The 22,866-nt window shown below is 34.6% G+C and overlaps 1 protein-coding gene across 1 annotated transcript in view; it reads left to right on the top strand.

Annotated features, from left to right (window-relative positions):
- The first annotated feature begins 1,226 nt into the window (after positions 1-1,226).
- LOC122137123 (liprin-alpha-2-like) overlaps positions 1,227-22,866 on the top strand; it is a 144,372-nt gene continuing 122,732 nt past the window's right edge. Inside the window, 2 exon segments of the mRNA XM_042722641.1 lie at positions 1,227-1,503; positions 11,722-11,979. Coding sequence (XP_042578575.1) covers positions 11,731-11,979 — 249 coding nt within the window. The 5' untranslated portion in view covers positions 1,227-1,503; positions 11,722-11,730.

The raw sequence follows: 22,866 nt of genomic DNA, 5'->3' as shown, positions 1-22,866 counted from the left end.
AACTGTTTACTTACCTTAAAGGGTTACTCCATCCCAAAATGAAAATTTTGTCATTATTCGCTCATTGTCATGTGGTTATTTTTCCGTAAAATCTTCGTTCGTCTTCGGAACACAATTTAAGATATTTTGGAAGAAAACCCGTAGGCTTGAGACTGTCCAATAAACTGCCAAATAAATGACACTGTCAAGGTCCAGGAAAGTATGAAAAGCATCATCAGAATACTCCATCTGCCATCAGTGATTCAACCATAACGTTATGAAGCGACAACAATACTTTTTGTACATAAAGAAAACAAAAATAATGACTTTATTCAGCAATTCCTCTCCTCTGTGTCTCTCCAAATCAGCGTAATGCCATTTTGACAAATCTGAGCAGTACACAGGTGTTGTGCGCTCTTATGTGTCAGCCACGCTGCGCTGATGCGCTGTTTTCTTTCAAACCAAAGCATAAATACATGTAAAAAATGTATCCTTGTGGTGCGGCTGATACAGAAGAGCGTAAACCGCCTGCGTACTGCTCAGATTTGCCAAAATGGAGCTACGCAGATTTGGAGAGACAGAGGAGAGGAATTGTTGAATAAAGTCATTATTTCTGTTTTCTTCGTGTACAAAAAGTATTCTCGTCACTTCATAACATTACGGTTGAATCACTGATGGCAGATGGACTATTCTGTCGGTGCATTTGTTTACTTTCCTGGACCTTGACACTGTTATTTACTTGGCAGTCAATGGGACAGTCACAAGCCTCACGGTTTTCATCCAAAATATATAAAATTGTGTTCCGAAGATGAACAAAGCTTTTACGGGTTTGGAACAACATGAGGGTAAGTGAATAAGGACAAAATTTTCATTATGGGATGGAGTATCCCTCTAAGACCTAAATGAGTGTGTTTATGGAGATACCTGTAAAACCGGGCATTTGGAAGCATAAGTGTTTATGCAATCAAAGCCAATAAAACGGCAAAAAATCAGTCCGTCCGTCTGTCCATAATTCTATCTCTCTTTATTTTATTAAGATATTTGTATAACATTTACTATAAATTTGTCCCCTGCTGTCGAGAATGGAGTCGGGTAACCTCATTAAGACGGCGTTTCCTAAATGTTTGAATTTTCCTAAATGTTAAATAAAATAAACAAAACATTTCCATGCATAAATAGGCGAGATCCTACTATTCGTTGGGAAATTGCACAGCTGCAACTTTAAGACAGAAGCGAACTCCCCCTCTTTTCTCGAACAGTGGTCTCTACCAACCACCGCTGCTCTCGCCGCTGAATCCTTAACGTGCCATTTTATTACTAATGGTCATATCTGGAAATCAAAATGTCATCGATATACGGGACAGTATCGCGTTTCTGAGGATGCCAGCGGTGGATATTCACGCGGGTTTCGCCGGAGCAGTGCTGATTTTGGCCAGTGAAGCTTCCTTGTAGTGAATCGGATGATTGGAGCAGCTGTGCGCTCGCGCTTAGATTGCAGCTGTCATTGATATTGCACAGTGACCAGTGAGTATAAGACAACCCATACACAATACAGTGCAACACTCATTGTGTCCGACTTGTGAAAATGCAGTATTCTTTGTGCACCATTCTCAAGGTGATTGGGAAATGCCTCTTTAGTGAAACGAAACTTCCAACAGATGTGAAAGCTATTGCTGTAGTAACAGAGATCAATGAATGTGTGAGTGAATGAATGCATGAATTAATTAATGAATGAAGGCATGTATTCCTGGGAACTGGTGATAATCTTTCATATCTCATACAGGGAAAAGGTGCATAGATCAATGGAAGACACTGACAGAGAGAAAGAAAAGAGAGAGGAGGGAGGGAGAGAGAGAGAGGCAAAGACAGGCATGATGTAATGCGCTTAAGACAATGGTTGAGGATTCTCTCCAATTAGAGTCACAGCAGCAGAATAGGCTGTTTTGAAAGCGATGAGATCACTATATCATGCCGGCTTGCTAGGTGTAGTGCATGTGACAGGAATTGTCCCTGCATATCCCACTCGCCTGTGGTCCGGCTGTAATGGACCTTATTCACATGTGCTGCTGGAGGACTGTGTGAGTGTGAACGTGGTGCTCTAATGTACAGTACTAATGGTTGGCTGTTCAGTCAAACAAAGCATGTTTGAATGATTACAAGCTTTAATTTAAATTTGAAGAACTGACACATTTAATAGTGATGTTACTCACACACAATTAATTTCAACGCTAATATGTAATATATTACTGTCATTAGGCAATATTGTGCTAAAATTGACAAGTCATACAGTCACATCATGTTTAATGTATATTAAAGCAATTTTGTGACTCTGTAATTTTTTTTAAGTTTCAAATATTATCTAGTAAATGTCATAAGTTATATATGTATATCCAAACATATAGCACTATCTGCTTTCAAACCTCAAATCGAGTTAATTTTGATACTTTGTGGACACTATAAACATTTAATGTGGCGGCCATCATTGCATCCCATTGATGGAGAATTGAGGTGGCCACACTGGGGTTCTTGTCTCTAATGGTCCATACTGTAGACAGAGAGGCAGAGAATAGGATGTCCCATTGACCCTGTTGGTTGTGTTGGTGTGTAAAGGCTACCTCAGCCATTTCCAATGTTTTTGATCAAATGTACAGCTGGTTTGTATGACCTTGGTAGGGGGTGTGTGGTGGAAAGGATCCTTTTCACACCACTGAATGTGCGCACGTTGGTTCTAGTTTATGGCAGTGAAAAATTACAGTTGGGTTCAGCCTGAGACTACTGTTGAAAACCTGGGATATAAAATCATATTTAAATAAAAAAAAAAAAAAAGTTGTAATATATAAATAAAATATTAAAATTGTATTATTATTATTATTGTAAATTAATAATAGAATGTCTTAAGGAATTTTAAGAGCACATAGTGGAGTCCATTGTGAGCCCACTGTTGTAGAGCTGATATTTAAAATTTAATTGAATTCTAAATAAATAAATAATACAAAAAATAATATCAAAATAATTAACTATTTAAATTATCTAGTCATTATAAAAATATATATATAATCATAATGGCATTAAATAAATGCAAATTTTTAAGAACACTCAGTGGGGTCTAGTCTTAGACCACTGTTGAGAATCTGGGATTAAAAATATAATTCGAATCTCCAAAATAACAAACATGTTTAAATATAAAATGAAGAGAGAGAGAGAGAGAAAAAATATATATGTGTGTGTGTGTGTGTGTGTGTATGTATATATATATATATATATATATATATATATATATATATATGTGTGTGTGTATGTGTGTGTGTGTGTGTTTATACAGTATATGTATGTATATATATATATATAAAATATATAGTTATTTATATATATATATATATATATATATATATATATATGTATGCATGTATTACATATAACATGTTATGTATTTAGTACAAATATAAATAATTAAAATAAATAATAAAAGTTTAAGATTATATATCATGTTTAAGATAATGCAAGTCACTAATCTTTTGGACTTTTGGAGCCCACTGTATATCAAATGCAGCATCATTTTCGTGGTTGGTGGTTGGTGCAGTTCCATTATTCTTGACTTGTCTTGTATCACTTCAAAATCCACAGATTTGATTGAACTCACTCACCTCAGCCCTCCCTTTCCTCTCAATCTGTACCTCTCTCTCTCTCTCTCTTTCTCCCTCCCTCCACCCACAGCCATCCATTCATTCAGACAGTGTGTGTGGAATATGATCGCTCTTGTTGTCATCAGTGGGGCTTTTACTCTGGGCATTGCCTTGTGCTCCACTCAATACTCCGATTGAAATGTGGGTTTAAAATACAGTGTACAGCGCTCTCAAACCAATTGTGCCACTGAGCAGTCTTGGGTTCGTGCCCATCTGCTTTAAATTTCACTGCAGAATGTTATGCCAAATATCCTCGAAATATTCTGTGCCCTTGACCTTTTGTTAAAATGTGTTAACAGTCAATAATCCACATTCCTTTGTTCATTTATTCAGTCCAGCCCACACACTTGGAGCATCACTGCTCACAAACTTGGTACAGTCCATTATTGGATTATTTGGCTCTGTTTGCTCATTAACCAATAATAAAGGGATTGATCAACAAAATATATGGTACATAATGGATTTAAAGTACTTTATTTAACCTGTTTTGCTACAAAAATGTGGCGTAATTGCACTCGTAGGTCCCATTAGAACAAGGCCATAGATCGCTTGAGCAATATTAAAACAGAACTATTACTGACCCTGTTGGATCAGTCCAAAGTAAACCATCATAAAGCAATTATTGCTCAACTGGGACGTAGGATTCCATTGTTCTTTATGTTCATTGAATACTGCTATGTATATAGTAGGCTGAAGTTGAACTCTGGATCATTCCGCAGTTAAAGTTTTGAGGCCTTTCCAGCCTCGCTGCTGATGTCTGGTGTTAGTGGCTGTTTGGTGTTATGAAATATAGATGGGGAGTCTTCACTTAAGATGCTGTAATGGTTTTTCTCTTCTCCTCTTCCAATCCTGCTGCGTCATTCTTTCTTTCTACCTTTCTCCCCTTTCTTTCTTCATGGAGTTTCATATAGATCACAAAGATGCAGTTGCTTTTGTTTGTTTGGTGGTTCAGTTGAGTTTCATTCATTTTTTCATTTGGAAACATCATGTGAATAAGAAAAAAATAACGGTTCAGAAACTTTTTTATTTTTGGACACCCTTCTAAGCTACCATTGGTTGTACAGACACTTTTATTGTTGAAATATTGAAACTGGATTTTTTTTTTTTATATATATTGCTGTAAAGTCAAATGATATAGAACAGTAGACACATACTGTAATTAATTAACTCAATTACAGCATCTCACAGGAAATAGATCATGTGAGCGCCAGTGTTTTCACTCCCAGTAAGTTACTATGCATTTGCATTAAGTGGCATTTTTCTCAGTTTAACTCTATCAAATTGCTGCATGCTTAAAAATGATAGGCTGACATTATGTAGCTCTACATGACAGAATAATCAGCCAATTGAAGTGATGTGTAAGCACTTCCTCATCTCGTGACTTTTTTTCTTGTATCTTTCTATTTAAAAAAAAAAAGAAAAAAATCAAAGAATAAAAAAAATCCATTGTGCTGTTATTATAGCTATGTATGACTATAAATAGTTTGGTCTATTTATAGTTCATAAATAATGGCTGTGTCATATGTGATTCATATGCAAGTTTTTTTTAGTAGATGTATCTTCTTCAGTAAACCCTAAAAGTTGTCTGATTCTGTTATTGTGGAGCTGTTGGTCTCACTGATGGCGTGTAATAGTGACGTGAGAGGTGGCTGCAGCAGGTGTCTGTGTCTGATGTCACTCTCTGAGTGTGACTGAATGTGTCAGTGTTGTGTGAAAATAAATGCAGGTCTTTTTTCCCATTGTAGGCAGAGAAGTGTGCGTGTGTGTGTGTGTGTGTGTGTGAGTGTTTGCGCAGTGATTGAGAGGGAGTCCCAGACTCTGTCCCACATGAATAATTTATTGATTGGCATATGGCATTGAGACGTCGCTTCTATTTCAGATCCTTTGTCTGTCTCCTTGCTCGCTTCTCTATGTTATATCTGGATGTTTCTTGGTTTATAGTGATTCGACAACTATCTAGTTTACACTCATTTTTAATTGAAAATTGTTTTCCTGACCAGAAAGCTGTAAGGGCCAAGGGTAAGACGTGGTGGTGATTTGTTTTGTATTGATCAACTATCAATATCCCAATAACTACCTCTATGTTAGACTGCAACAGAGATGAGAGAAAGAGATGTTTTTGAAAGAATTCTCTTCTGCTCATCAAGCCTGCATTTATTTGATCCAAAATACAGAAAAAGCTGTAATATTGTGAAATATTTTTACTATTTAAAATAACTGCTTTCTATTTGGATATATTTTAAAATATAATTTATTCCTGTGATGCAAAGCTGAATTTTCAGCATCATTACTCCAGTCTTCAGTGTCACATGATCCTTCAGAGACCATTTTAATATGCTGATATGCTCCTCAAGAAATATTTATTATTATTATTATTATTATTATTATTATTATTTAAAACAGCTGAATACATTTTTTTCAGGATTCTTTGATAAATAGAAAGATCCAAAGATTAAAAGGAAATTAATAGTTTTATTTAACAAGGATGGTTTAAAATGATCAAAAGTAATGATAAAAACATTTATAATGTTACAAAAGATTTATTTTTCAGATCAGTGCTGTTCTTCTGAACTTCCTATTCATCAAAGAAATAGCTGTTTTCAGCTCTTTTCAACATGATAATACTAATAAATGTTTTTTTGAACATCAAATCAGAATATTAGAATGGTCTCTGAAGGATCATGTGACTGGAGTAATAATGCTAAAAATTCAGCTTTGAAATCACAGGAATAAATGACATTTTAAAATATATTCAAATAGAAAGCAGTTATTTTAAATAGTAAAAATATATCAAACTTTTATTGTTTTTGCTGTACTTTGGATCAAATAAATGCAGTCTTGGTGAGCAGAAGAGAATTTTTTTTCTTTAAAAAACATTTGAGTGGTATTATTATATTATATTATATTATATTATATTATATTATATTATATTATATTATATTATATTATATTATATTATATTATTATATTATATTATATTATATATTTAGTTTGCTTTATTTTATAATTTTTTTGACTTTTTAATGACTTTTTTGTCTTCCTGGCTTCCTTTAGAATAGAATTTAGAATTCAGTTCCACTGAATATTTAATTAATTAAATATAATTAAATTTTAATTAAGCAGCTTGTTAGAACAGTGGTATTTGATCCACTCCTGAGCTATGTTTACAATTCATAAAAGAACATATTTTGTTTTGCAAGCCAACTTAGGTGAGGTCTTATCGCTATAATCGTCTGTTATCTAAGTGACATTTGTCATGGGTTTTGATACCCAGCGGAAGTTTGAGAAACTCAGACGTGGTTTAACTCGTGACAGACCTTTACACATTAATTTGTCTTCTGAATTGTCTCTTTATTTATAACAGGAGGAGAAAAAATTTTCTAGGCTGCTTCAGGGCTGTCCATTGTATGCTTGGTTGGAGACAGGAGAGCTGGCCGCAGCCCAGAGCGTTTGTGGGTCTAAAGTTAACAGTTAGTGGCTAGCTGGGAGATGGTGGGACTCTGGCTAACAGCCTGTTCACATAGTGTCTGCCGGCCCATTGCCAGTGACAGCCAGATTAGGATGGACTTGTAAGCCTGCTATCTGTAAACATGAAAAAAGTCAAAGTGTAGGCCATATGTCTTCTGTAACAATGACTTTTTGTATGTCTCTATGTGTACACTAAAGGGAGGTCAAAATGATTGTTTAGAAACCGTTATTAGTTTTGCAGTTTTCCATTTGGTGACGCAAATCTCAAATTGATCAGCTATCAGTATCTCAATAACTGGCTCAAGAACAGTCGCTACGTTACACTGCAAATGAGACTGAAATGAGAGATGCCTTTAGAGGCTCATTAACAGATTATTTCAAGTAATTTCAGGTTCATTTAAATTTGTATGTGACTGGAAGAGGTGATTTCTGAGTGGGTTATTTGTAAACTGTACTTAGTCCATTCATTTCCATCAGTTTAACCACTCATGGATTTTCTGAGCAGTTGTGAACATAATATAACTGACAGGATAATCAGCCAATCACATGACTATTTTTCACACTTCTTATTTATTATATTATATTATATTATATTATATTATATTATATTATATTATATTATATTATATTATATTATATTATATTATATTATATATATTATATTATATTATATTGTTACCTAAAATGAAATCTATTAATAATAATTTGTAAATTGAAATAAAGCTGAAATAAGAAATATTAAACTTAAAATGAGAAATTTAGAAATGTTGGCTAATTGAAATAAGTTGAAGTACTAACATTACTAAAGCTTAAAATATTTTAACTAAAATTAAACTGAAAAGTGAAAAATAACTAAATAAAAGCTAACTCAAAATATTAAATACTGTAATAATATAAAAAAATACTAAAATAATTATTTTTTAAATAAAACATCTTGACTATATATATATATATATATATATATTTTACAGCTATTTATGTTTGTTTTTATGGTTTTCCATAAATTAACTCTTTTAGCTGGGGTTTCTTATGCTAAATCATCTGTTTTTAGCTGTTTTTGTTAAATCAGCTGGTTTAAGATGGTTTTAGCTGGGTTTTATAAGTTGTTTTTTGCTAAATTACCTGGTTTTTAGGTTTTTTTTTTTTTTTTTTTTTTTTTTGGATGAACCAGTTGGTTTTTAGTTGTTTTTTTGTTAAATCAACTGGTTTTAGATGCGTTTTAGCTTTTAAAACGACCAAATCAAAGCTTAACTATTTCAAACTAAAAAAAAACCTTCAGACTAGGGCTGAACGATATGGACAAAATTTCATATCTCGATTTTCATGCCAGATATCTCGATATCGATACAATACGATATGACTACGTGTTCGGTGAAAACCAAGCATTTCTCAGAAAAATAAAAAGATCATAATACAAAAAAAATGTGGAAAGTATAGTTTTATTTTTAAGAACAAGTCATCAACATTAACATAAATTACCAAAAAAAAAAATTACAAATCAAACCTTTTACTGCAGCTCTGCTTTAACAATAAATAGCAAATGCAGCAGCTGGTGGAACATTGAAAGTGCATTGAAGTGCAACAACATTTATATTCTTCAAAAGATCACATAACTGTATGCAGAAAATGCATTTGCTACTAACAGAACAGAGGTAGTTACAGGCAGCACAACTTCTACAGATTCTTTGCCAGGAACACTAGCTTGTTAACCATGTCTGGCTTCAGACAGGATGTCTATGGAAGAGGTAATAATAATCCTTTCCATTATAATTCGACACGTTTTATTCATATCAGATACACATTGTGTAAGTAACTTCAATGTTTACTCTATTCTATTGCCAGTTCACCAGCCACTTACTTTTAAGTATTTCGGGAGAAGTGGATGAATTCACGTGTTTGTAAACAAAGAGGTTGTAAATCCAACAGATCCGATTCTCTGAACTGAGTCTGCGGCACAAACTAACACGGCGGCGCCCATCGCGCATACAGCTCAACTAACGCGATCGTTATAAAGGTCTTTAAACAACAATATACTTCCACTTGCATGTATTTGACAATCGGAATATCAGATATTTCATGCCATAGCTAACACATTTGTGAATATTCTGAATAAAAAGGAAAAATGACATAAAAGCAGATCATCATTCATTCAGCGCTGTGTTGCTGCTGCGGTGTGTCACGTGACAAGCAATGACGCGTCACCATGGAAACGCCGCCCCCCCTCACACAATATAGTTCCCACGTCCCTGGTAGTGTGTGCGCGCGGGCTTTAGCGGTGCATTCAAGGGCACTCGTAAAACTGATGTTTGTTGTGACTGCCAGAGTTGAATGCAGGGCGCGCGCGGATAGGGGAAATCTATATCGTCTATATCGTTGCTTTTTTCGATAGTAATATCTTGAAAGTTCATATCTAGATATAGATACGATAACGATATATCGTTCAGCCCTACTTCAAACCTCAAGCTTTTAAAACAACTTCAAACTTTCTGGCTCGGCGTTTTCAAGCCAACTTAAAGTTTGTCTACAATCTTTATCAATTATTTTTTTTTTTTTTTTTAATCTTACTTGTCGAGAAAATTGCTCTAATTTTTTCAGAAGCCGGAAAATCCAAACACATCTTTTAACACCCCTAATCTTGAGTATGTGCTTACATTGTTGCCATCCTCTGTAAAGGTGTAATACGTATATAAGCCACCTGAGACGAATGGCACAGGTGGTGGTTGTGGTCTGTACCGGGTCGTGGTGCTGCAGGAGACAGTTGAACACAGCTGTAGAGCACCCTGTTACATAAGCAACAGAGGAAATGATGCGTTCTGGTCCAGTAAATGGCACAAGCATGAAATCTAGAGTGCAGGAAGCTCTCCCTCCCATGACATCATTGCTTTACTATACATGTATACTCTACAACACTATTTGGACAGATTCATTTTCTGTATAGTTAATACATATAGTTAATAACAGGACCTGAGACACCCGGTATGTACCGATACACTTACACATACAAGATTTACTTCCAAGACTTTGTCTTTCTCTGTTCATCTGTTTTTTCTGTTGTAAACAAACATAAACACATCTCGTCCTTGCCAGGAGATTCCTCCACCCGCTCCGCCTGTGTTGTATCATCACAGCCCTGGCGTGGAGCTCTGTGGCCCTGCGTGTTTTTAATGCTCATCTCCCCTACAGCTACCAGCCGCCACAATCCTGACAGCTTTGAGTCTAACAGGAGCAGACGCACATCACCACTATGTACATACAGTCTACATGCTGTCTTCTCACAGATGCTCTGAGCGGTTCAGTGCTTTTGCAGATAGACCCAAAGGGATTGACAGACAAAAGCAGTATGTTAATGTACATAAGGTGTTGAGAATATCATACTGTTCAAATGATGTTTCTTGTTCTTCCTAAGGCTGCATTTATTTGTTCAAAAATACAGTAAAACGGTAGTATTGTGAAATGTTCACAATTTAAAATAATTAAAAAAATTCTGTTATAATATATTTTAAAATGTAATGTGATGCAAAGCTGAATTTTCAGCAGTCATTACTCTAGTCTTCAGTGTCAAATGATCCATCAGAAATATTATTATCAATATTATCAATGCTTGATATTTTTGTGGAAACTGTGACACTTTTTTTACAGATTGAAATTGAAATTAAATAGAAATATGTTTAACCTTTATAAAATTTTTAAACTTTATAAATGTCTTTACTGTCACTTTTGGTCATTTTAATGCATCCTTGCTGAATATATAATACTGATTTCTTAACATAAACCTCAATTAATTATTTTTTTTTTTTTACATTTAAACCTTAACAATTACTGTGGCTGTACCATAGTACAATAAATTCAATAATCTAAATAGTGCAAATTATTGTTATTGTTGTTTTAATTGATATTTCTATTAATTATTTTTTAAATTCATCATTAAAACTGGTCTCAAAACAACCAATAATAATAATATTATTGAAACAATATATTTTAATACTACTAATAATATTATAATGTTATATTATTAATAATACGATTATTTTTATTGTTGTTATTAGTATAATTATTATATTCTTATATATAATTTATTATAATTATTATATAATATAATTAATTATGTACTGCAATACTATTACTATCGCTACTATTAATAATACGTAATGATGTTATTTGAAAATTTTAATATAAAACTATATTATATTATATTATATTATATTATATTATATTATATTATATTATATTATATTATATTTTATTATATTATTATATTATATTTGCATATCATTAAAATAATAGTCAAAATTAAGTTGTAATAGCCAATCACTGTGTGGTACTGTCCAGGTAAATAAAGCAGCACAGATTATGTTTATAATCCTTTATATTTGAAGTAATGTAAAGAATAAATAAAAAAACTTTAGTATTTTGTGCTTGCTTATAGGGTGAGATACAGTATTTTTAACACTGGTCTTAAAATGGACAATCTTTTCAGAACCTAGTCAAGACAAGTACAATTTATTTAAATAGCACTTTTCACAATAAACAATGATCCAAAGCTGCTTTACAGATATTTCCATGAGTTTCCTAAGCATTCATCCTCTTTCAGCAGGTGAAGATGATGTGCGAAGTGATGCCCACGATCAGCGAGGACACGGCGATGAGCCAGCGTGGCTCCCAGAGCAGCGCCTCCGACCCTGACTCGCATTTTGAGCAGTTGATGGTCAACATGCTTGACGAGAGAGACCGGCTGCTGGACACCCTGAGAGAGACACAAGAAAGCCTGGCCCTCGCCCAGCAGCACCTGCAGGACGTCATCTATGACCGGGACTCACTGCAGCGTCAGCTCAGCTCCGCACTGCCTCAGGTACGACAACTACTCCAAAACTCATAAAACCATACTCCCGACTTATGGCAGAAAGTCTGGTCCACATAATCAGCTTGTTCCAACTAAGAACCTCCCTTTTTAACAAGTTTACCTCTTGAATGTCTTAAACTTAGACATCATGTTCTGATAAGGATATCGGAGTACCAGCGGCATCATGGAAAGAAGTGATAAATGTTAATTTAACACTCATAAGATACATTTAGTTTGTTCCTTTGCTGATCGTTTCAGTAAATTTTCCACAGCTGAGAGACTGTGAGAATATGGGCATGTCACAGCTGGCCGTGTGTGATTGCAGCAGCTATAACTGGTGATACGAAAATCTGCGTCCAAGTGTCTCCTTCCGAACAAAGAGGACTAAAAATCACCAAGCGCGGTTTTCAGCTGCGCTACTATTGCCCAGAGACATGGGAAAAGCGATGGCTTACGTAATCACGACTAAACCCAGATTAGCTCCACGCTCAAAGCAAAAGTGTGTCAGTAATTCTAGTCACAAGTCCTTACCGTTCTCCTTCCAGAAGTCTCTGTGGTCCTGGCGGAGAATAAAGGACGGTTTTGTTGTGTAGTGGTTCTCACTTTCCCTCAGTGATACTCTTGTTCCTGGTGGAGACACGCTTGTATCGCTGCTCACTGTACTGAGGTTTGAAACCGGTTTGTTGTTGATTTGAATGTCATGAACAATACCCTTTTACAAGTTTAGGGTCAACGCGTTAATTAGATTAATTAATTATGGTGAAAAATTTTACAGTGTCCCTAAAATTCAAAGCCCCGTTTGAGCTTTTGTCTCATATTTACATCATATAAATGAGCAATATCACTTGAGTGTAAATGTGATACTGATCTTATACAACAGTTCAGTAAATAAGAAGTTAATAGTGTGTTATTTTAGAAAGTGTGTTGTCTGTTTTGCTCAGTTTTGCCAACGAAAATATAAAGACAATGCAGAACTGTTCGTTTCTGAGCAACACACAGTTGCATTTCATTTCTCAATTCATATTTTGAACGTATTAATTTATTTCCAAAATTCTTACAGACATAACTGTTTAGCTCCAAATGCACCATAAAACCTCATTGAAGTGGTCCATAAAACTTTTCTGAAGTCTTATGGTCATTTTATGTGAGGAACTTGATTTGTTGTACTCGTTTACTATATGATATAATTTTGTGGAAAATGGCATCGTGGACATTCTTCAAAACGTCTGCTTTTGTGTTCTACAAAAGAAAGAAAGTTATGCTGGTTTGGAGCAATGTGACGGTAAGTAACTGATGATGGAAGAACATAAAAGATCCATTTACCATTCATAAAATACTAAACATGGTAATTAGTGGTTGACCGATATATCGGCCGATAAGTTTTTCTGCTTGGCCGATGTGTTCGAGGCAACTTTTATTTAGACAGCACGCTGGACTTTTATTTTGATGGCGCTGAGAAAGGCAGTGCATGATCGCACACAGCTCACACTCTCCCGCTTGTTTACGTGTCGTTGTGAACAGTTCTGTCTAAAGCCCTACTCGGACGTGACTAGTTTTACAGGTGGTCATTAGAGAAATTTGTATTTCACAGACAGCGATATTTTGTCAGCGATATTTTATTTCACAACATGTGAAATATTTGCTTTCCGGCAAAGAAACAATAAAAATACTAAAATCAAGAGCCAGATGATGTACTCTGTTAAGACTGGCTATTGTAATATCAGCGTCAGGTACGATACTCACGTTTATTTATGCACTCAATTACATAATGATTTAATTACAGATGTAGCCTACCTTAAACATGGGTTAACTACAAAAAAAAAAAGTTAAACTAAAGTAACCACACATTAACATGGTTTTGCTATAGCCATTTAACTTCACCATGGTATTTGTGTGATAATACTAATGGTAATCATTCCGAATGACTATACGCAATGCACGCATACAAAGTGCGTGATCTCTGTGATGCCCAGATAACAGACCCTCCCACCTCTGTAATAAACACAGAGATGTTAGTCCCATCCGAACTGGTACATGAAAATTGCAGACGTCAGGTGGTAAGAATCAAAACTCAAAAGTAGTTTAGAAAACTAGTCCCGTCCGAATAGGGCTTAATACGGATAGAAGTCTGTCTAATAATCAGATAGGATGGTTAAACAAAGGAATTAATGTATACAAAAAGTATTATAACGATTGCTTTTCTATTATTAGTAATAGAAAGGTAAACATTATAATACTCATTATAATATAATTTGCCATCAGCATTAAGTAGATATGCATTTATATCATTTAAACAAATCTTTGAATGGCCAATGAACATTTAATTTCACAAACCTTGCAAACTTAGTCGAATCCAGCTGTGAGATCTTGTGAAGTGTGCATGTATCCAGCATGATCCGTGTTCTCTGCGTGACGGTCAATCCGTGTGAATTTAATGCTTTAAACTCGTGATTACAAATTATGCTGCGCTTTATGCATTTGCCCACTGTCATATTCATGTCATTTTCTCTGTGTGCTGTATGTAAAAGGGTTACCCTGGCTTTATTTGAAAAATATGATGAAAAAAAATATATTTATATAAATAAAATAAATAAAATAAATAATAAATATATATATATATATATATATATAAATAATAAATATTATATATATATATATATATATATATATATATATATATATATATACGCACAGAGGTACGTTAGCCTGATTCACACAATCTCTCTCTCTCTCTCTCTCTCTCTCTCTCTCTGTGTGTGTGTGTGTGCCGCTCTCGCTCTTTTTTCTAATAACTTCATTAATAACTGCATTAGAATGCTATCAACATCTCAAGCCTCCGTTACCTAGTTTAAAACAACGTTTGGATGAGATACGGAAGAAATAGTCCTACTCACAATAGCGATTTAAGTACAAAAACCGGAAGAATCCCTTTAAATAAATCATCTGATCGATGTCTTGAGGTGTGGTAACCGTAGTATAAGCGGAATAATTGACTCATGGCCGCATCACCACCTCGGGTGTGCATTATTTTTCTAATAATTCAACGTCCCGTCGTCAATTTTTCCTTTAAATATATCGGCTTTATATCGGTTATCGGCCCCCCTGCTTTCCAAGACATTGGCATCGGCTGTCAAAAAACCAATGTCTGTGGACCACTAATGGTAATTACAGACATTAGCTTGTGACTGATTTTTTGCTGTTTTACTGTCCAGCGCTGCATAATCATTTTAACGAGAAGAATGGCGGTCTAGAACAACTGGGTCAATAACAATGTATTGATTTTCATTGTGTCATGCCAGTACTCATACACACTGTTTACTGATCACATTTTAAATGAGATGTTACTTCTCTCAGTCTAGACCTTGCACGCATGCAAATGACTCCATTAATTAGCGTGGCAGCGCTTTATTATCCTTTGCCACTTCCACTACATGCTAATGCTTTACGAGGCTCTTTGGTGGAATAATTCTGAAGATGTGTACCAGCAGGAAAGCCATGTTATTATGAGCTGTTGTAATTGAGAAACCGTGAACAGTGTCTGCTAATGTTTTTTAAACCGCATTGAAATAGATTTTATTCACAGTGATTGTTTGGTGGTGTTTGTAATGGCCACTTTACACAGTTTACACTAATTGCATGATGGATACAGGCTTTTGCTTAATTGATAAGCTAAATAATCAGTTTATTTTAAGCTTTTTACAGAGCTTATTTTAAAATCTGGTTTTGGAGGAGTAGTGGCTTTCTTGTACCTCCTTTGAGCTCATTGTGTTCTCACAGAGCTCCTGAAGCATGGATATAAATGTGACTGGGGAACAAGATAATTCGGTTGAAAAATCACTTGAGAGGTGGCAGTGCGTTGCATTTGGGCAAATCACCTTTTCAATTAGATAATGCCACATATCTTATTAGCAAACAGTTTGCAAATTGACCTGAATGCATCAAATTGGACTTACTAATTACAGGGCTCACAAAATTTCAAAATCCCTGGTAGCCCTTCGCGTAGGTTTTCTTTAGATACTCGCAAATTGTAAATTTATTTAGGTGGCCTTAATGAAGGTGAGACCTTTTTTTAAATATTGTTGATATTTTGTTAGTTTGAATGTTAATTTAAATTGTTTTTAATACACACATATCAACAAATATGAAGGAAGGAATTTTATTTAACTATTTACAAGGTATCTGCAGAATTTTTAAAAAGGCAATTTATGACCCATTTTAAGAGCTGCACGAGTAAAATGAACACCGTATCAGTGTTGTTGGACAATGTCTATGGTAACATACAGTATTGAGCTATAAAATTACATGATTTACCGTTCAGATTCAGGTTTTCACAAAAACAAAAATCTTATACAACAGCATTTGTATAAGTCAAGCATATAAATTATCATGTCAATTTAAAACGTATAAATATTAAATCTTAATTGTTTAGAGATTTAGTTATCACTTTTAGTTCTCACTCATTTACAACTCTATTTTGTGTTTGCTGCGTTAAAACATGAGTTGATATTTGCATTGATCTGACCATAAACAGCAAGAAAGGCTGGTTGGAAATGCAAATTCATTCTCTTCCATGAGGTGGCGCCTTAGGAGTGCTGAAATAATGCGTTTTCCCCGGTAACGACTGTACACAAAGCAGCTCCGCACTCACAAATGCTGCTTTATCAGGAATTATAGGTAAAATGAAATAAAAAATGCCAACGACACATTTCTGAGGACAGTCGGTTCCCTTCAGATACATTCAAAAAAGACATCCGCGCAGCGGTAGCCCGTTGGGCAGAGTGCTGATACATTCCCGGGACAGCCCCGGGACGTCTGGCTAGCGATTTTATGAGCCCTGAATTACAAAGTTTTTGTTTACATAACATATGTGTGTGTGTAGGCCCTACTGTGTATATTTATTATGTATATATAACTACATACACATATATGTATATATTTAAGAAAAATATGTTATATTTGTATATAAAATATATTTATATATATATAATAAACATTATATAAATATAAATATATGCATGTAAATATTTTCAAAATATATACTGTTTGTATATGTGTATTTATATATACATAATAAATAAACAGTACACACACATATATTACATAAACAAAAACTTATTTTGGATACGATTAATCATGATTAATCGTTTGACAGCACTAGTTATTATTATTATTATTATTATTAATAATAAATATTTATTCATATATCACATAATTATTCATGATTATTATATTATATTATTTACATGGCAATAAAATAATAGTAAAAATAATAATAATAAAAATAAATCATTAACAATAAAAACATGTAAGGATTTTGCAATTTGTTTGTAGTTTTAGGTCTGGTAGGATGTTTCACCTGCTTTTTAAAAACTGAAACTTTGTAAACATCAGTTTGGAAATGTCACATGAAAAAAACAAAACAAACAGAGACTTTGCTTCCTCTACGTGATATTGTTTGGTAGATGGTAATGTAAACAGGTTGAATGAATCTGATCCACAGTAAGCAGACGTGTGGATAATTTCTGAAACAACACTTTGACCTCCTTTAGCGCTTGACAGCGTCTGAGGTTTGGGCTTGCGGTTTAGACTGTGCGTTCTGATGAGCAGGGAGATGAAATAGGCTGAATTATCGCTGCAGGGTGAACTTGGCTGTAGAAGAAGAGGAGGAGAGACAGGAAAGTGGAGAGGAAGTAGATGGAAGGTGGAGTGATGTGGAGAGGAAGTTGCCTGGATTTAGCCAAATGATGGTAGCTGTTGGCTGCCTGATATAAAGCCGATACCTCTTTCTCTCTTTAGCATACATACCTTAACATTCAGAACTGAGATCTGATTGGCAGCCACATTCCCCCAAGATGCCCTGGGGGTCAGACTGTGATTATATCATGTACAGTAATATCTTATGTCCTTCTTCACAGCAACAACTCTCACAACAAACCAAGAAACGGGACACAACTTTTAATGCAATGAGTCACTTTTTCCTTTTTTATTTAACCAAAGAGTCTTAATCATTGCAGCTTTAACAGCAACACTAAAGCTCAGGTCATTTATAGTCTGCATTTCACTAAAACACAATCATTACGATTGATTGGCTCTTTTAAATAACTGCACAATCTACTAGCTGTGCTTTACTGGGTAAATATTGAAGTGTATTTACACATTTGGCAATCAAAGTTGAATTACAGCTCACCATTATTTACTTTTTTTCGCCCAGTTTTATTTATTTACACTAAAGTGTCTGTGTGTTTAAAAATGCAAAACCCAGTTTTTCTGATTTTTCCCATAATGATAACTAAATAATAATCATACTGCAACAGTACAAAATATTAATTATAAATACATTCTTCTTCTTTTTCTTATTTACAGTGTTATTAATAATAATTTATTAGGGATGATATTATAGGAACGATATCGGAATTGGCCGATAATGGCTTAAAATGTAAACATCGGCATTGGTCTGACATGTACAGTTATGCCGAATAAGTCACATGTGCTCAGGGTGTGCTAGCGATAAGATCAAGTCAACATTGTGGTCATTCTTGAAGCTAATTTTTGCCTGAATGGTGATTAGATTCACTGTTTTTGATCGCTGCATTTAAACTGAGAATGCATGAACAGAATGATGCGTCCGGTGTGCAATAGATTCAACTAAATTTTAAGAATTTTAAGAAAATTATAAAATTTTAAGGTTACCACTACATCTGTCTGAGAAAAAACAAGTGATTGACTCATAGTTGATTTTATAATCATTTTCAAAGCTTTCAATGTACTCTCATTATAAAAGAGTTTCATTATTGTTTATTTAATTCTAACAAATAAGTTTTTGTTAACTAACCAAAATTAAAAATAATTTGTTTAGAATCTCTGCACAGGAGAGACTTGGTGTTGTTTCCAAAAAAAGGAAATATATCGTTATCGGCATTGGCTATCAGCAAAAAATGAGTTGAAAAATATCGGCATACTGGATATCGGTAAAAATCCATTATCGTGCATCAGTAATACTTGAACAACAAAAAATGATAACAGATTAAGTTGAGAAATGTGAAAAATCGATTATTGGTCTGTGATTAACACATAACTGCCCAAATTTGTATTATTATTATTATTGTTGTTGTTATTATTATTATTATTATTATTATTATTATACCACTTAATAAGAAGTGAGTTAATAAGAAGTAAGATAGATGCTATTTCTAAACACCAGGTGAACCATTACATAGTAGTCTTAAAGTCACAGTCCATTTAATTCTAAGTAACAGACAGACAGGACAGAGTCCAAAAAAAAAACTTAAAAGGATAGTTCCCCCAAAAATGAAAATTCTTTCTTTAGTTACTAACTTTCATGTCATTACAAAACCATAAGACCTTCGTTCATCTTCGGAACACAAATTAAGATATTTTTGTTGAAATCAAAATGAACAACAAGAGGGTGAGTAATTAATGACAGAAGTTTCATTCTTAGTCGAACTATCCCTTTAAGATCTTTAAAGGGTATTTTTGCAGCTGGGGTTGAACAGCTGTCTAGTTTCTCCTGTTTTCATGTCCTATGTTGCTCTTTTAGACTCCTGTCCTCTGTCTGTGCAGTTCAGTTCTGCTTACTCATCAGGCCAAAGTGGTGTGCACACATCAATGCCACCTTTGAGTCTGGGTCAGCAAGTTTAAGAGAAAGAGAGAGAAAGAAAGGAACAAACTCAGAACACCTATTGGTACCCTTCATTGTCCAGTAAAAAACAAACAAACAAAAAAACAATTGTTCATTCATTAGACTTCACTGGATTACCCTCCATCTACTTGTAAAGCTGCACCATCCCTCTGTTACTGTCAGTGGGAGCAGGTTTTCCTTGAAGGTTTTTGCTCTTTGCAAGTCACCATGTTGGCCTGAATGCATAATTTTGATGGCATGTTTTGATATTTGCCTTGTGCCGAATTGGCAGTTCATGTGCTGAATGCATTTTTTAAATAGGTGAATGAATACCATAAATGCGTTTTTTTAAATCCAGGATGAATTGTTTTTTCACATTGATTCCATTGAAGAACCATATTGGATTCCTCAAAGAATCTTTCATGGAACAGTTCTTAAATGAACCATATTTTTTCTCAATGTGAATTATAATATAAATATTATTATATTATTAGGTTAATATAATTTGTGAATGGTTTAGTGAAAAAATTTTGCATTTATTTTTTTTATTTATATTTGTCTGTTTTCTTTGGGTTGTATATCATCATTGTATTTTGTTTAGTGTTTTTTATTAGAAGTGGTTGATGTTGTTGGTTTTTTGTACTTCTTAAAAGGGTAGATCATGAGTCCCCCGGAGTATCTGTAACCTTATCAGCCCATTTTTTTGATGTTTTAATAACAAGAGTCTTTATGATTATGTACAAAGCATGGCAAGACTTCATCAAAGCAAAGAAAATAGTCAGCAAAAACCAAAAGTGAATAATAGGGACCGTCAAAAACACAAACACTAAAAACGAGTCAAAACAACGCAGAAGTGAAATGGCAACAAACCTCATATTCACCTTGATGACTGTTGCTAAAACGTTAATCACAGACAATAGCGCTAAACTGCAAAGTAGATGGTGTTGTGATCATGAAACCTAGAGAGATAGAGCACCAAAACTTCAACATATGCCCTGGTCAGCTTAATCACATAACTTAAATATTATCAAACCATCATAGGCAGAATTGGAGAGAAGTGTGAGAAGCAGATTCCCTCCAACTGGCAGATGTTCTGATAGACACCATTCCACTGGAGAAAGTTGTATTGAAGTCTATTCTAAGAATCTTGGAAGGCTTATTAAAGGCAGATGGTGGAAAAACAACTTAATAAGGAAACAGTGCCTAGTTCCCAGGTGTTCACATTAATTTGTCCAAGCCCTGTATTTTTTTAATAAGCTTAAGAACCATTTTCCATTTTTGCAATGAAAAGGTCCCATGGATTTTCATGAAACCATATATGCCAATAAAGAACCTTTATTTCTTAAGAGTTTATACTGTACATTGGTTGTTAATTGAATAATAAGATGTGTATGTTGCATTTGAAAAGTGAACTCTGTCATTTTTCTGATAGCCTTGTGGGCAGCGCGCCGACATACAGCGCCGTTGCACTATGGGTGTCCTGAGTTCGAATCCCAACTCGAGAACCTTTCCTTATCCCGCCCCTTATCTTTCCCATCTTTGCTTATTGTCAATTCTCATCTGTCCTTTCATAATAAAGGCAAAAATGCCAAAAATAATTTTAAAATAGTCTCCATTGTGTTTATCTATCTAATTTCATTGTGTTGTGGGCTTGGCTTGTTTCCTTTGTGTTGCAGTTTGTTTTCATTGTGTTGTGCTAATTTCATTGTGTTGTGGGGCGTGGCTTGTTTTTGTTGTGTTGTGCCTTGTTTCCTTTGCGTTGAGCTAATTTCATCGTGTTGTTGCTTGTTTTTGTTGTGTTGTGGCTTGTTTCCTTTGTGTTGAGCTAATTTCATTGTGTTGTTGCTTGTTTTTGTTGTGTTGCATCTTGTTTCAGTTGTGTTGTGGCTTGTTTTAATTGTGTTGCATCTTATTTCAGTTGTGTTGTGGCTTGTTTTCGTTGTGTTGCATCTTGTTTTCATTGTGTTGTGGCTTGTTTTTGTTGTGTTGCATCTTATTTCCATTGTGTTGTGGCTTTGGTTTGTTGTGTTACATCTTGTTTCAGTTGTGTTGTGGCTTGTTTTTGTTGTGTTGCATCATGTTTCCATTGTGTTGTGGCTTGTTTTTGTTGTGTTGTGTTAATTTCATTCTGTTGCGGCTTGTTTTTGTTGTGTTGTGTTAATTTCATTGTGTTGTGGCTTGTTTTTGTTGTGTTGCATCTTATTTCCATTGTGTTGCGGCTGGTTTTTGTGGTGTTAATTTTATTGTGTTGTGGCTTGTATTTGTTGTGTTGTGGTAATTTCATTGTGTTGCTGCTTGTTTTTGTTGTGTAGAGTTCATTTTATTGTGTTGCGGCTGGTTTTTGTTGTGTTAATTTTATTGTGTTGCGGCTGGTTTTTGTTGTGTTGTGTTAATTTCATTGTGTTGCGGCTTGTTTTTGTTGTTATGTGTTAATTTCATTGTGTTGCGGCTTGTTACCGTTGTGTAGGGGTTAATTTGTTGTGTTGTGCAAGTCATTTTTACTTTCATAATTTGAAACATTTCTGATTGAAACTGAATATTAAACCTGAAATACAGGGCAGGACTTTTGGATGGCGAAAAGTGGTGTTTTGTAGCCGAATGGTGTTGGTGTTGGGTAATGGTCCTGTTGCATTCATCAGCAACTGAGTTATTAGAGAGACACAACATGTCTATTTACTGAGTCCCCCATCATAGATCAAACATGTCCTTCTCATTTATCATCATTCAATCTCTAATGGTCCAGTCAGTGCACAGGATTGAGTAGTCATGGAATGTACCATTAGGATACAGGGAGGTTTGATGGGCTTGTGGAAAGTCAGATGATTAAGTGACAAAGCACATGAATAAATTCTTCTTATCGCCATCTCTTTCATTCTCTTTACCTCCTTGCATCTGTCTCTTTCTCTTTCCGTCCTCTGGGCTCATGCAGTCAGCTGGTTTCCTCCATCACAGCACATGATTCAGTGTGATCGTCAGTTATTGTTTGTGCCCTACTTCACTCAACCCGAAGGCCACATGAACACTTCATGCTACAGGGTGAGAGTGAGAGAGAGAGAAAAATCCAACAAGGTTGAGGATAGACCATAATATCATACTCTGTATTTGTTTAAATGTTGTTTTGTGTTGAGTTCATACATTACCATGTAAATTTCGTCATGTTTTAATTCATGAATGACACATCAAATTGTGGCATTTAATGGTGGTGGTTTGGGATAGAAATTAATTTCTATGTCATCAGACTAAGACTTTCCTGGCAG

The sequence above is a fragment of the Cyprinus carpio genome, chromosome B4 (genome assembly GCF_018340385.1).
Source record: "Cyprinus carpio isolate SPL01 chromosome B4, ASM1834038v1, whole genome shotgun sequence".
Classification (NCBI taxonomy): domain Eukaryota; kingdom Metazoa; phylum Chordata; class Actinopteri; order Cypriniformes; family Cyprinidae; genus Cyprinus; species Cyprinus carpio.
This window is presented reverse-complemented; position numbering and strand designations above follow the sequence as displayed.